The sequence below is a fragment of the Entelurus aequoreus genome, linkage group LG26, assembly GCF_033978785.1.
Source record: "Entelurus aequoreus isolate RoL-2023_Sb linkage group LG26, RoL_Eaeq_v1.1, whole genome shotgun sequence".
Classification (NCBI taxonomy): Eukaryota; Metazoa; Chordata; class Actinopteri; order Syngnathiformes; family Syngnathidae; genus Entelurus; species Entelurus aequoreus.
The window spans coordinates 26,363,770-26,378,769 of NC_084756.1; the positions used below are offsets into that span (position 1 = coordinate 26,363,770).

General features: G+C 39.6%; 1 protein-coding gene across 2 annotated transcripts in view; it reads right to left on the reverse strand.

Annotated features, from left to right (window-relative positions):
- The window catches only part of LOC133643057 (phospholipase B-like 1), a 34,175-nt gene that overhangs the window by 14,635 nt on the left and 4,540 nt on the right, over positions 1–15,000 (reverse strand). For both annotated transcript variants that reach the window (XM_062037466.1, XM_062037465.1), the window contains exons 2-5: positions 7,615–7,692; positions 7,320–7,464; positions 5,415–5,498; positions 3,749–3,890 (exon numbers count right to left, since the gene is read on the reverse strand). In XM_062037466.1, coding sequence (XP_061893450.1) covers positions 3,749–3,890; positions 5,415–5,498; positions 7,320–7,464; positions 7,615–7,692 — 449 coding nt within the window. The remainder of the gene's footprint in view (positions 1–3,748; positions 3,891–5,414; positions 5,499–7,319; positions 7,465–7,614; positions 7,693–15,000) is intronic.

Genomic DNA, 15,000 nt, shown 5'->3' on the forward strand with positions numbered 1-15,000 from the left:
GAATGACAACAGGTGATCAGATGTTGGCAAACAGGCTGTGGGAATGACAACAGGTGATCAGATGTTGGCAAACAGGCTGTGGGAATGACAACAGGTGATCACATGTTGGCAAACAGGCTGTGGGAATGACAACAGGTGATCACATGTTGGCAAACAGGCTGTGGGAATGACAACAGGTGATCAGATGTTGGCAAACAGGCTGTGGGAATGACAACAGGTGATCACATGTTGGCAAACAGGCTGTGGGAATGACAACAGGTGATCAGATGTTGGCAAACAGGCTGTGGGAATGACAACAGGTGATCACATGTTGGCAAACAGGCTGTGGGAATGACAACAGGTGATCACATGTTGGCAAACAGGCTGTGGGAATGACAACAGGTGATCAGATGTTGGCAAACAGGCTGTGGGAATGACAACAGGTGATCACATGTTGGCAAACAGGCTGTGGGAATGACAACAGGTGATCACATGTTGGCAAACAGGCTGTGGGAATGACAACAGGTGATCACATGTTGGCAAACAGGCTGTGGGAATGACAACAGGTGATCAGATGTTGGCAAACAGGCTGTGGGAATGACAACAGGTGATCACATGTTGGCAAACAGGCTGTGGGAATGACAACAGGTGATCACATGTTGGCAAACAGGCTGTGGGAATGACAACAGGTGATCACATGTTGGCAAACAGGCTGTGGGAATGACAACAGGTGATCAGATGTTGGCAAACAGGCTGTGGGAATGACAACAGGTGATCAGATGTTGGCAAACAGGCTGTGGGAATGACAACAGGTGAATGAATGACAACGTGTATATTGCAAATTGTAAGTTTGTGTGGTGCCAGAATAAACTCTACCTTTTTCAATCAATCAATCAATGAATCAAAGGTTATTTATAAATCAGCAGTGTCTCAAAGGGCTGCACAAGCCTCTTCTTTCCCAGAGCCCTCCTGTTTTGATTTGATTTGATGACCAATAAATGCTGCTAAAAGCTAGCATGTACTCCTGAACATTTGTCTAAACTACGGTGCAGTTCTTTCATTTGACACAGTGAAAACACAGAAGTCCAATTGGCTTGAAATTTCTCCCACAGCTGAATGTACTCTAGAAAGCGGGTGTTTGGAGGCATCAGCAGTACATTTGCTACACGAGTGCTCTTTTGCAAAACTGACTTTTTACTTCAACCTTTTTGTCAAATGTAAACCTTTTTTCCTCCAAGTATTCCAACAGTGAATAATTATTACACAATCACCACTTTTGTCACACAACTCTTTTGTAAAAACCAAAAGTTCCCCACTCTTTTTCCCCACAAGGCTTCAATCACAATCATGTCAAATGTCTCACATTTTATAGTCAAATGTAAAGTTGTGTGTGAAGATATTTCTACATTTGTGTACAATGACAACATTACTAACTTCCCCGCACCCAAAAGACTTTCTTTGAATATTCCTCAAACTGCCCTGTGATGAGGTGGCGACTTGTCCAGGGTGTACCCCGCCTTCCGCCCGATTGTAGCTGAGATAGGCTCCAGCGCCCCCCGCGACCCCGAAGGGAATAAGCGGTAGAAAATGGATGGATGGATTCCTCAAACTTCTTGTATGAAAACTTTTTTTTCACAATATTGCAACTTTTTTTCTAAAAAAAAATTAGGATTTTTAAATTTTTTTATTTACAATATATTTGACTTTAAATCATGTCAAATGGCAAATATTTTTCTCTCAAATTTTTTTTTCTTTTTCCCCCCCAATATTTTCTTCTTAAAATATTTCTACACAATTCTTGTAAAACAGCTTTTATATATTGCCCTTTTTTATATATATATATAAAAAAATGTTTTTTTCACAAAATATTCGACTTTAATCCTTTAAAATGACATGATTTTTTCCTTTAAAATTTTGACATGTTTTCACAAAATATTATGACAATTCTAAAATTAAAAAAAATACTTAGTTTGAAAACTCACAATATTGCAACTTATTTTTAAAAAACTTTTTTGAATTTTTTTCCTTAAAAGTACTTCTTGGATCAATTGTACTTGGCAGAGTACTTTTAATGCAACATACTTTTTATCTTTATTTGAGCATTTTTGTGAAAAAGAAACACTACTTTTACTCCATTACATTGACTTTCAATCTGATCACTATATTTATCTATAGCCTATTGATTGATTGATTGGTTGTCAAACTGTGGTATGTGTAGAATACAATAGAATAGAATAGAATATATCTTTATTGTCATTGTACATTGTACAACAAAATTGCAAGCTAAAGTAATTTAGTGCAAATTTGTTTTAGTTATAATGTAAAAATGGTTGAACTTAGTAAACTTAGTTTATTTGATGTAGTGTACCACTAGAGGGGGCTATCATCAGAGGAAGAAGTTTATTTGATGTAGTGTACCACTAGAGGGGGCTATCATCAGAGGAAGAAGGGTACACTTCAAATAAACATGTTTGCATTCAATATATTTTTCTCCTGCTCCTTATTTTCCATAGGTCATAAAAACATCAACATTGACCAATATAAAAGACTTATATCATGACTGTCTGCCAACACAATGGTTGTGGGTTCAATCCTCAGACCCCGTGACCTTGTTGGAGTGTCCTTGAGCAAGATACTGAACCTTCAGTGTGTGCCTCATCACTAACTACTTTCTTTGATGATGTTGAAGGTAGAAAAGCCGTATACACGTGCAACTTATGTGACTTTCCTTACATTCTGGAAGATAAGCCGCTACTTTTTCCTACGTACGGCTCATTTATGGAGTTTTCCTTCGCTGACAGCCATAATGCAAAAGGTTTTCAAAAACAAAACCCAAGCAACACACTGATAAGGTGTGTTATTGTTTGTGTTATGGCGCCATCTTTTGGACCAGTTCACTCCCTGCGAGTGCTGCAGTGTCCTTCCATTTAGTCTTCTAGCCATCCATAGCGTTTCTACTCGTATGGATTCTTCATTCATCAGTCCAAGCCACGTTTGTAAGTTTTACAATATAACTACAACTATTCTTACTTACTAAAGTGTCCCATGTGTGATGTCTGTAGGAGTGTTTTCATGCATAGTTGTACATGCTATCGTAATGTAATCAAGCTAGCGTCGTTAGCATTAGCTAATATGCTAACAGGTTTACAAGTGTCTGTGTTAGTATTATTAACTTACAGTACAATGGCATTCTTTTTGTGTTTTCACAAATTCCTCAGTAAATTCAGCAAAATGTCAGCGTGGAGTTATTGAGTCTGTTTAGCTGATTGGAGAGCTAGCTTGCGCAGCTAGTGGCTCCATGACCATGACTTCTGTTTTGTTCGATCAGCTGTTTTACTGCCGTGTTACAGACAGCGTTTGGAAACAATGAAGGTATGTAAATAAACATTTACAGAATATTTCTGTGTAAATAAGTCATTTCACAATGTGGCTTATAGTCCGGTGCGGCTAATCTATGGAAACTATGTTTTTCTTCTAAAAAGGGTGTGGCTTATATCGCGGTAGTATGTAAGTAGGGTAATTATGTGTGCTGATTTGAGATGCGAGACAGCTGTTGTTATACTTCCCCAACACACTTTGTCAGATGGGCAATGGTTGTTGTGTTCAATGCTGCGCCAACAAAGTGTCCAAGTGCAACACAACAAGTGTTGCACAAGTTAGTGTGTAGTTTACACACTCAAACTGTACAACAATTGTGACTTCCAGCCAGCAGTTTTGATAGCATGTGACATTTGCTTGACTAAAATGATAGCGTGATGACGGTTAGCACCTTTTTGCCTCGTCTCTTGGCCCACTCTGCAGCGCCCGCCTGCAGGCCGTCCATCTGCGCCACAATGAAGCCAGTGTGTGTCCACACAGGGTCAGAACTCTTCTGGCTTTTCACCTGCTCTCTGGTCCAAGAGTCCTGCTGCCTGGGAGAGTGCAGTCCAAATAAACAGGCAGTAAACTTCTCAAAAGGTACTGTATATATATATATATATGTATATATGTATGTATGTATGTATGTGTGTGTCTCGGGCTGGCCCCTGGCATAAACACTCTATGTGTATGTTTAGGGCCACAAGGACCAGAGGGTTTACAGGACAGAGATCTTTGCTAGTTTAGAATCACTAAAACGCTGTCAAGGTGGCAGATTTATGGCCATCAATCAAAAATGACAGTAGGATTTAAGTTCAACTTTTTTGTCTCAGAGCCTCTCTCTTCTGCACTGTTCTGCGAAAATCTAAAAGATGAAATTGAAAAATTGGTGTCTCAACTCAATTGACAAGATGTTCTCCAGGAGAAGCTGCAGTTTGGGGAAGCTGCCTGTCCTGACGGGGTGTTTGCGGCTGGACACACCAGGGACTCTTGGGAGAAGTGGAGAGTCTTGTGCCTCTTTTGCTTTTTCTCCTTGAAGACATTGATTAGGTCTTTGTATTTGGAACTGTAATAACTGCTCATCTGCTGACTGGATGGAGTCTGGGGCAGGAGGGTCCAAACCTCTTGGCCTGGGGGCCTCTTGGCCTGGGGGGGCAGGAGGGTCCAAACCTCTTGGCCTGGGGGGGCAGGAGGGTCCAAACCTCTTGGCCTGGGGGCCACATTGGACTAAAACTATTTGGTCGACAGCCAAAAGCCCACTGCATGTAAAGTAACTATATATATACATACTGTATATATATATATATATATATATACTTCCGCCCGAATGCAGCTGAGATAGGCTCCAGCACCATGGAGGGATGGCTAGTTAGTTAACATGTGTAAGTGTGTAGAGAGTGTTTTGTTCTGTAATGGATATAAATGGGTGTGATTCTGATGTGTCTTATGGTGCATGGACCTTTTCTATAATATCCACAAATTTGGTTGGTTTGATTCATTTTTTTTTGCACCATGACTAGAGAAGGTTGTTTGCATTGGGTCATATAGGTAAATAATGTGCTTGGTTTCATTCAAAGCATGATCATTGGTCGTAGGCCTTAATGACTCATATTTTCCACAAGATGGCGACAAAGCAACAGCATATCAATTGACTTGCGGGCCGCAGTTTGGTGTTATAATGTGTGTGTTGATGTGTTATAAGTGTGTGTTGATGTGTAATAAGTGTGTGTTGTTGTGTAATAAGTGTGTGTTGATGTGTAATAATGTGTGTGTTGATGTGTAATAAGTGTGTGTTGATGTGTAATAAGTGTGTGTTGTTCTGTAATAAGTGTGTGTTGATGTGTAATAATGTGTGTGTTGATGTGTAATAAGTGTGTGTAATAAGTGTGTGTTGATGTGTAATAATGTGTGTGTTGATGTGTAATAAGTGTGTGTTGATGTGTAATAAGTGTGTGTTGATGTGTAATAATGTGTGTGTTGATGTGTAATAAGTGTGTGTAATAAGTGTGTGTAATAAGTGTGTGTAATAAGTGTGTGTTGATGTGTGTGTTGATGTGTGTGTAATAAGTGTTACTGACTTGATGAAGGTGTGCAGCGGGCCCAGGATGGTGGGGTCAGTGATGAGTTGAGGGTACATGTTGGTGTAGTGAGCTTCCATCTGTCTGCACAGGAAACAATCACACAATCACAGGAAACAATCACACAATCACAGGAAACAATCACACAATCACAGGAAACAATCACACAATCACAGGAAACAATCACACAATCACAGGAAACAATCACAGGAAACAATCACACAATCACAGGAAACAATCACAGGAAACAATCACACAATCACAGGAAACAATCACACAATCACAGGAAACAATCACAGGAAACAATCACACAATCACAGGAAACAATCACACAATCACAGGAAACAATCACAGGAAACAATCACACAATCACAGGAAACAATCACACAATCACAGGAAACAATCACAGGAAACAATCACACAATCACAGGAAACAATCACAGGAAACAATCACACAATCACAGGAAACAATCACAGGAAACAATCACACAATCACAGGAAACAATCACACAATCACAGGAAACAATCACAGGAAACAATCACACAATCACAGGAAACAATCACACAATCACAGGAAACAATCACACAATCACAGGAAACAATCACACAATCACAGGAAACAATCACACAATCACAGGAAACAATCACACAATCACAGGAAACAATCACACAATCACAGGAAACAATCACACAATCACAGGAAACAATCACACAATCACAGGAAACAATCACACAATCAGTTTTTCCACAAAGTTGACCAAATACTCATAAAAACTAACTGATGGTGATTAAAGGTCATGTCATCACACACGGGCGGGTCACCACTGATCACCTTACACTAAACTTTTCAACATATTGGCTCTGCTGGGTGACTCTTACTGTACACACTTGTTACTGTACACACTGTGTGTGACTCTTACTGTACACACTTGTTACTGTACACACTGTGTGTGACTCTTACTGTACACACTTGTTACTGTACACACTGTGTGTGACTCTTACTGTACAAACTTGTTACTGTACACACTGTGTGTGACTCTTACTGTACACACTTGTTACTGTACACACTGTGTGTGACTCTTACTTTACACACTTGTTACTGTACACAGTGTGTGTGACTCTTACTGTACACACTTGTTACTGTACACACTGTGTGTGAGTGTTACTGTACACACTTGTTACTGTACACACTGTGTGTGACTCTTACTGTACACACTTGTTACTGTACACACTGTGTGTGACTCTTACTTTACACACTTGTTACTGTACACAGTGTGTGTGACTCTTACTGTACACACTTGTTACTGTACACACTGTGTGTGAGTGTTACTGTACACACTTGTTACTGTACACACTGTGTGTGAGTGTTACTATACACACTTGTTACTGTACACAGTGTGTGTGAGTGTTACTGTACACAGTGTGTGTGTGTGTGTGTTACTATACACACTGTGTGTGTTACTGTACACAGTGTGTGTGTGTTACTATACACACTGTGTGAGTGTTACTGTACACAGTGTGTGTGAGTGTTACTATACACACTTGTTACTGTACACACTTGTTACTGTACACAGTGTGTGTGAGTGTTACTGTACACAGTGTGTGTGAGTGTTACTATACACACTTGTTACTGTACACACTTGTTACTATACAGTGTGTGTGAGTGTTACTGTACACAGTGTGTGTGAGTGTTACTATACACACTTGTTACTGTACACACTTGTTACTATACAGTGTGTGTGAGTGTTACTGTACACAGTGTGTGTGAGTGTTACTATACACACTTGTTACTGTACACACTTGTTACTGTACACAGTGTGCGTGAGTGTTACTGTACACAGTGTGTGTGTGTTACTGTACACACTTGTTACTGTACACAGTGTGCGTGAGTGTTACTGTACACACTGTGCAGTCAGAAAGCCTTCCAGGTAGCCCGCCAGGTAGAAGGTGAGCTGGTCAGAAGGGGGCGTGTCTCCATATCCAGCTCTGACCTCCAGCACGCTCCAGCCAGTAGTGGTGAGGGTGTTGTTGAAGAAGCCGTATGCATCACCTTATATGTTATATATTATATGTTATATATTATATATTATATGTTGTATGTTGTTGAAGAAGCCGTATGCATCACCTTATATGTTATATATTATATGTTATATATTATATATTATATGTTGTATGTTGTTGAAGAAGCCGTATGCATCACCTTCTGCTCCCAGGTGATCCTCCTTCAGCAGGACCGTCTTGTCATGGACATTCCAGTACACCGTGGCTGTGCTTACCTCTGGAACACACACACACACAATATATATGCAGGAATATACATTATATTATTAGGAATATATATTATATATTTAGGAATATATATTATATATTTAGGAATGTATATTATATATTTAGGAATATATATTATATATTTAGGAATATATATTATATATTTAGGAATGTATATTCACACTTTCCTCAAACTAAATCAGCCATCCCACTCCATTCCGTACATTAGCCGCACCCGACTATAAGTCGCAGATATATACCTTGTGAAATTACTTATTTATATTTGTAAATATTTATGTACATACTTTAATTGTTTCCAAACTGTGTCTGTAACAAGGCAGTAAAACAGCTGATCAAACAAAACAGAAGTCATGGTCATGGACCCACTAGCTGTGCAAGCTAGCTCGCCAATCAGCTAAACAGACTCAATGAGCTAATGCTAACGAGGCTAGCTGGATTACATTACGATAGCATGTAGAAATATGCATGAAGACACTCCTACAGACATCACACAGGGGACACTTTAGTAAGTAAGAATAGTTGTAGTTATATTGTAAAACTGACAAACGTTACTCGGAGTGACAAATGAAGAATCCATAGGAGTAGAAACGCTACGGACGGCTGGAAGACTGAACGGCACTTCTACTTGTAAACAGAAGGGCAATGCAGCACTGCAGCAAACAAACTCGTCCAGAAGATGGCGCCATAACACAACTTTTCTGTGCCTTTTCTATTTTTTCCGAAACTTTTTGCATTATGGCCGTCAGCGAAGAAAAATCCATAAATTAGCCGCATAGTTTTGTAAGCCGCAGGGTTCAAAGCGCAGGGGAAAAAATTACCAAAATCCAAAATGTACTGTATTAATCGGCCACTGATCAGTATCGGCCAATCATAAACAGCGACGCCCTCTAGCGAATATTTCATTCATATTTAGTCCCTTGATGGATTGGCTAGCAGCTAAATGTGTGTCTCTATACACTGTTAATAAGTTCATAATTATACATAATAATATTAAATAATGCTAAATGTGTGTCTCTATACAATGTTAATAAGTTCATAATTATACATAATAATATTAAATAATACTAAATGTGTGTCTCTATACACTGTTAATAAGTTCATAATTATACATAATAATACTAAATGTGTGTCTCTATACACTGTTAAGTTCATAATTATACGTAATAATACTAAATAATGCTAAATGTGTGTCTCTATACAATGTTAATAAGTTCATAATTATACGTAATAATACTAAATAATGCTAAATGTGTGTCTCTATACAATGTTAATAAGTTCATAATTATACGTAATAATACTAAATGTGTGTCTCTATACACTGTTAATAAGTTCATAATTATACATAATAATATTAAATAATGCTAAATGTGTGTCTCTATACAATGTTAATAAGTTCATAATTATACGTAATAATACTAAATAATGCTAAATGTGTGTCTCTATACACTGTTAATAAGTTCATAATTATACATAATAATATTAAATAATGCTAAATGTTTGTCTCTATACAATGTTAATAAGTTCATAATTATACATAATTATATTAAATAATGCTAAATGTGTGTCTCTATACAATGTTAATAAGTTCATAATTATACGTAATAATACTAAATGTGTCTCTATACACTGTTAATAAGTTCATAATTATACATAATAATATTAAATAATGCCAAATGTGTGTCTCTATACAATGTTAATAAGTTCATAATTATACGTAATAATATTAAATAATGCTAAATGTGTGTCTCTATACAATGTTAATAAGTTCATAATTATACGTAATAATGCTAAATAACAATGTTAATAAGTTCATAATTATACGTAATAATACTAAATGTGTGTCTCTATACACTGTTAATAAGTTCATAATTATACATAATAATACTAAATAATGCTAAATGTGTGTCTCTATACACTGTTAATAAGTTCATAATTATACGTAATAATGCTAAATAACAATGTTAATAAGTTCATAATTATACGTAATAATACTAAATAATGCTAAATGTGTGTCTCTATACAATGTTAATAAGTTCATAATTATACGTAATAATACTAAATAATGCTAAATGTGTGTCTCTATACACTGTTAATAAGTTCATAATTATACGTAATAATACTAAATAATAATGTTAATAAGTTCATAATCATGCTAAATAATAATGTCCAGCTGTGAGAAGTTGTCCCTCCTAATCATTGCAAATATTAAAATAAGACTGCCATTTGTTTACTGATGTTTGTGCCATAAAAATGTTTTCTTTAAAGTAGCAATGATTGTCACACACACACTAGGTGTGGTGAAATTTGTCCTCTGCATTTGACCCATCACCCTGGGAGGTGAGGGGAGCAGTGAGCAGCAGCGGTGGCCGCGCCCGGGGATAATTTCTGGTGATTTAACCCCCAATTCCAAGCCTTGATGCTGAGTGCCAAGCAGGGAGGTAATGGCTCCCATTTTTATAGTCTTTGGTGTGACTCGGCCGGGGTTTGAACTCACAACCTACCCATCTCAGGGCGGACACTCTAACCACTAGACCACTGCGCAGGTTTAAGTTGTTCTAAAATACATTTTCTGACTAGTGACGTCATCCAGTCCCTCTTCACCTTGTCAAAATCTCCCAAACGTTTGTGCTGCCATCATTTTTTCTATCCTAGTTTTTATGTTCTTAATGATTATTGTTAGAATGAATATGAACAGGTTTATAATATTAGTCTAACTCTTACAGTTTTATGTTATTAATAAACTGAAGGAATTGTGTGTGAATGTTCCCATGCTGAAGTTGAAGGGAAATGCTGACAGAATGTAAGAATAGTTTGAATGTTGAAGAGCTGACTCTGAACGCAAATGCTGATGGAATGTAGGATGAATGTAGAAATGCTTTGAATGTTGAATTTGTTTAAACGCTGAATGGTTTGAATGTTGGAAGGGTTTGAATGTTGAAGAGTTTGAATTTCCAGGAAAAGCGGAGTTAGGTTTGTAACTTGTGAAAGTGTTAGTTTGAATGTCCAGGATGAGTGAATGTGTTAATGTTGGAATGGTTTGAATAGGTCGGAAAATGTGGGAATTGTGCAACTTGGAAAAATGTCCCATTCATTCCAATGGGAACTTCCTGGAAATTTGGGAATTTGGGGAAAAGCGGGATTTGAAAAAAATGATTAAAAGCATGAATTACCTGAATGAACTGAATTGGTTGGTGTTGGAATTGTTTAAATCGGGCAAGAAATGTTGAAGTAGTAAATTGTATTCGGGAATTTCGGGAAAATCTGAAATTTCTTTGAACTTGGAAAAAAGATAGTTTGAATTTCCAGAATGTTGGAATGTGTTGAAGGTGGAATAGTTTGCATCACTTGAAAAATGTGGAAATGGGGAAAGTTTGAAAAATGGCTCATTCATTTTGAAAGGGAAAAATGTCCTGGAAAACCTGGAATTTGTGGAATTTGTCAAGGGAAAGGCTGACATTCCTCAACAGTTTGAAGTTGGAACACTTTGAATGGGGTGGAAAATGTGCAAGTAGAGCGCCAACATCTGGAAGAGATGTGCAAGTGGAGCGCCAACATCTGGAGGAGATGTGCAAGTGGAGCGCCAACATCTGGAAGAGATGTGCAAGTAGAGCGCCAACATCTGGAGGAGATGTGCAAGTAGAGCGCCAACATCTGGAGGAGATGTGCAAGTGGAGCGCCAACATCTGGAGGAGATGTGCAAGTGGAGCGCCAACATCTGGAAGAGATGTGCAAGTAAAGCGCCAACATCTGGAGGAGATGTGCAAGTAGAGCGCCAACATCTGGAGGAGATGTGCAAGTGGAGCGCCAACATCTGGAGGAGATGTGCAAGTGGAGCGCCAACATCTGGAAGAGATGTGCAAGTAGAGCGCCAACATCTGGAGGAGATGTGCAAGTAGAGCGCCAACATCTGGAGGAGATGTGCAAGTGGAGCGCCAACATCTGGAGGAGATGTGCAAGTGGAGCGCCAACATCTGGAGGAGATGTGCAAGTAGAGCGCCAACATCTGGAGGAGATGTGCAAGTAGAGCGCCAACATCTGGAGGAGATGTGCAAGTAGAGCGCCAACATCTGGAGGAGATGTGCAAGTAGAGCGCCAACATCTGGAGGAGATGTGCAAGTGGAGCGCCAACATCTGGAGGAGATGTGCAAGTGGAGCGCCAACATCTGGAGGAGATGTGCAAGTAGAGCGCCAACATCTGGAGGAGATGTGCAAGTGGAGCGCCAACATCTGGAGGAGATGTGCAAGTAGAGCGCCAACATCTGGAGGAGATGTGCAAGTAGAGCGCCAACATCTGGAGGAGATGTGCAAGTAGAGCGCCAACATCTGGAGGAGATGTGCAAGTAGAGCGCCAACATCTGGAGGAGATGTGCAAGTAGAGCGCCAACATCTGGAAGAGATGTGCAAGTAGAGCGCCAACATCTGGAGGAGATGTGCAAGTAGAGCGCCAACATCTGGAGGAGATGTGCAAGTAGAGCGCCAACATCTGGAGGAGATGTGCAAGTAGAGCGCCAACATCTGGAGGAGATGTGCAAGTGGAGCGCCAACATCTGGAGGAGATGTGCAAGTGGAGCGCCAACATCTGGAGGAGATGTGCAAGTGGAGCGCCAACATCTGGAGGAGATGTGCAAGTAGAGCGCCAACATCTGGAGGAGATGTGCAAGTAGAGCGCCAACATCTGGAGGAGATGTGCAAGTAGAGTGCCAACATCTGGAAGAGATGTGCAAGTAGAGCGCCAACATCTGGAGGAGATGTGCAAGTAGAGCGCCAACATCTGGAGGAGATGTGCAAGTAGAGCGCCAACATCTGGAGGAGATGTGCAAGTAGAGCGCCAACATCTGGAGGAGATGTGCAAGTGGAGCGCCAACATCTGGAGGAGATGTGCAAGTAGAGCGCCAACATCTGGAGGAGATGTGCAAGTGGAGCGCCAACATCTGGAGGAGATGTGCAAGTAGAGCGCCAACATCTGGAGGAGATGTGCAAGTGGAGCGCCAACATCTGGAGGAGATGTGCAAGTAGAGCGCCAACATCTGGAGGAGATGTGCAAGTAGAGCGCCAACATCTGGAGGAGATGTGCAAGTAGAGCGCCAACATCTGGAAGAGATGTGCAAGTAGAGCGCCAACATCTGGAGGAGATGTGCAAGTGGAGCGCCAACATCTGGAGGAGATGTGCAAGTAGAGCGCCAACATCTGGAGGAGATGTGCAAGTAGAGCGCCAACATCTGGAAGAGATGTGCAAGTAGAGCGCCAACATCTGGAGGAGATGTGCAAGTGGAGCGCCAACATCTGGAGGAGATGTGCAAGTAGAGCGCCAACATCTGGAGGAGATGTGCAAGTAGAGCGCCAACATCTGGAAGAGATGTGCAAGTAGAGCGCCAACATCTGGAGGAGATGTGCAAGTGGAGCGCCAACATCTGGAGGAGATGTGCAAGTAGAGCGCCAACATCTGGAGGAGATGTGCAAGTAGAGCGCCAACATCTGGAAGAGATGTGCAAGTAGAGCGCCAACATCTGGAGGAGATGTGCAAGTGGAGCGCCAACATCTGGAGGAGATGTGCAAGTAGAGCGCCAACATCTGGAGGAGATGTGCAAGTAGAGCGCCAACATCTGGAGGAGAAGAGTTGTGTTGTAGAAAAGCAAATATGTGCTGCAGCATTCAAATGTTGATATTATCCAAAGTTTCCATTCAGACGCTCATAAAATGTGAAATAGACCTAAAAGATTGTGAAGCACAACAAATGGGAGACTTTGACATATTGACATATATATGACAAATATGGCATATAGCAGGGGTGGGCAATTAATTTTTACCGGGGGCCGCATGAGCAACCCGAGCACTGCTGGAGGGCCACATCGACAATATTTCAATTAAATTTTGCTCAATATTATTTTTGATATATACTGTAAGATAAATAATAATAATAATAATAATAATAATTAATAAAAATAGTAATACTTCAACATAGTGTATGTAACAGCATTCCATGACTAATATAAATAAATTAACATTAATAATAAATGACAGTAAAATAAGCACACGTATGACTGAGGAGTCATAGTGTAACTTTGTGTGGTGTTTGAGTTGTCCGACTTTTTGTGTGGCCATAAACGCACCAGTGGTTTAGTGCTATGCGTGTTGGTGACAGATGACAAGTTGCTTTTGGCCTGGTTTGTACGGCAGAAAATGACTAGTTTTTCCAGATAGAATTGTTTTACTCATGTTTTTGGTGTGGTTATGGCCGAATATAAACAGTTTTGCTCAATAAAGTGATCGATATAATTCCTGTCCTCGAAGCATCTCGATAGACATTACAATAATTGAACGGTGTTCAATTGAACGGTGTTGACGAACACCGTTAGGGCCGCTTGTTGTCACTGTCACTCAAAGTTGCATTGCAAAATTACATAGAATAAATGTGTTTATTTTGTTTAGAATTCAGATGGGTTTGATTTGGTGCGCGGCATATATTTGCTGCGCACAGAGGACGCTTGAGCAGTGTGCAATTGCGCAGGCACGCACCTTAGAGGGAACGTTGCTTGGCAGTCCATGTCTTGTTGAAAACACGCCATTCTTCATCAACTTTTCTCTTTTTAGCGTCTCGGGTGTAAACCGTGCATCACTCGTCGCTGCATGTGCACCTTCACTCACAGGTTACACACGGACACACGCCCATAAATAATAATTTTCAAAATAAAAGCAGCACAGTTGTATTGCGCGTACGACATTGATGTTTTTTCAACTTTATTTTGTAATTAATGATTGCAGCTGTTCACATTCACTCACAAGCATACGTCCACACGGAAGTAATACAAATAACGATTTTCAAAACAAAAGCAGCACCGGTGTATTGCACACTCGACATAGATACTTTTTTAAATGTATTTTGTAATTTATAATTGGCCTCACGCGGGCCGGACAGGGACGCACAAAGGGCCGGATGCGGCCCGCGGGCCGCAGAATGCCCAGGTCTGTCATATACAGTATGTCATATATGACAGTTTGACATATATATGTCATATATGTCATATATATGAGAGTTTGACATATTGACATATATATGACATATATGTCATATATATGTCAAACTGTCATATATGACATACTGTATATGACATATATGAGAGTTTGACAATTGACATATATATGTCATATATGACAGTTTGACATATATATGACATATATATGACATACATGTCATATACAGTATGTCATATATGACAGTTTGACATATATATGACATATATGTCATATATATGACATATATTTCATATATATGACATATATGAGAGTTTGACATATT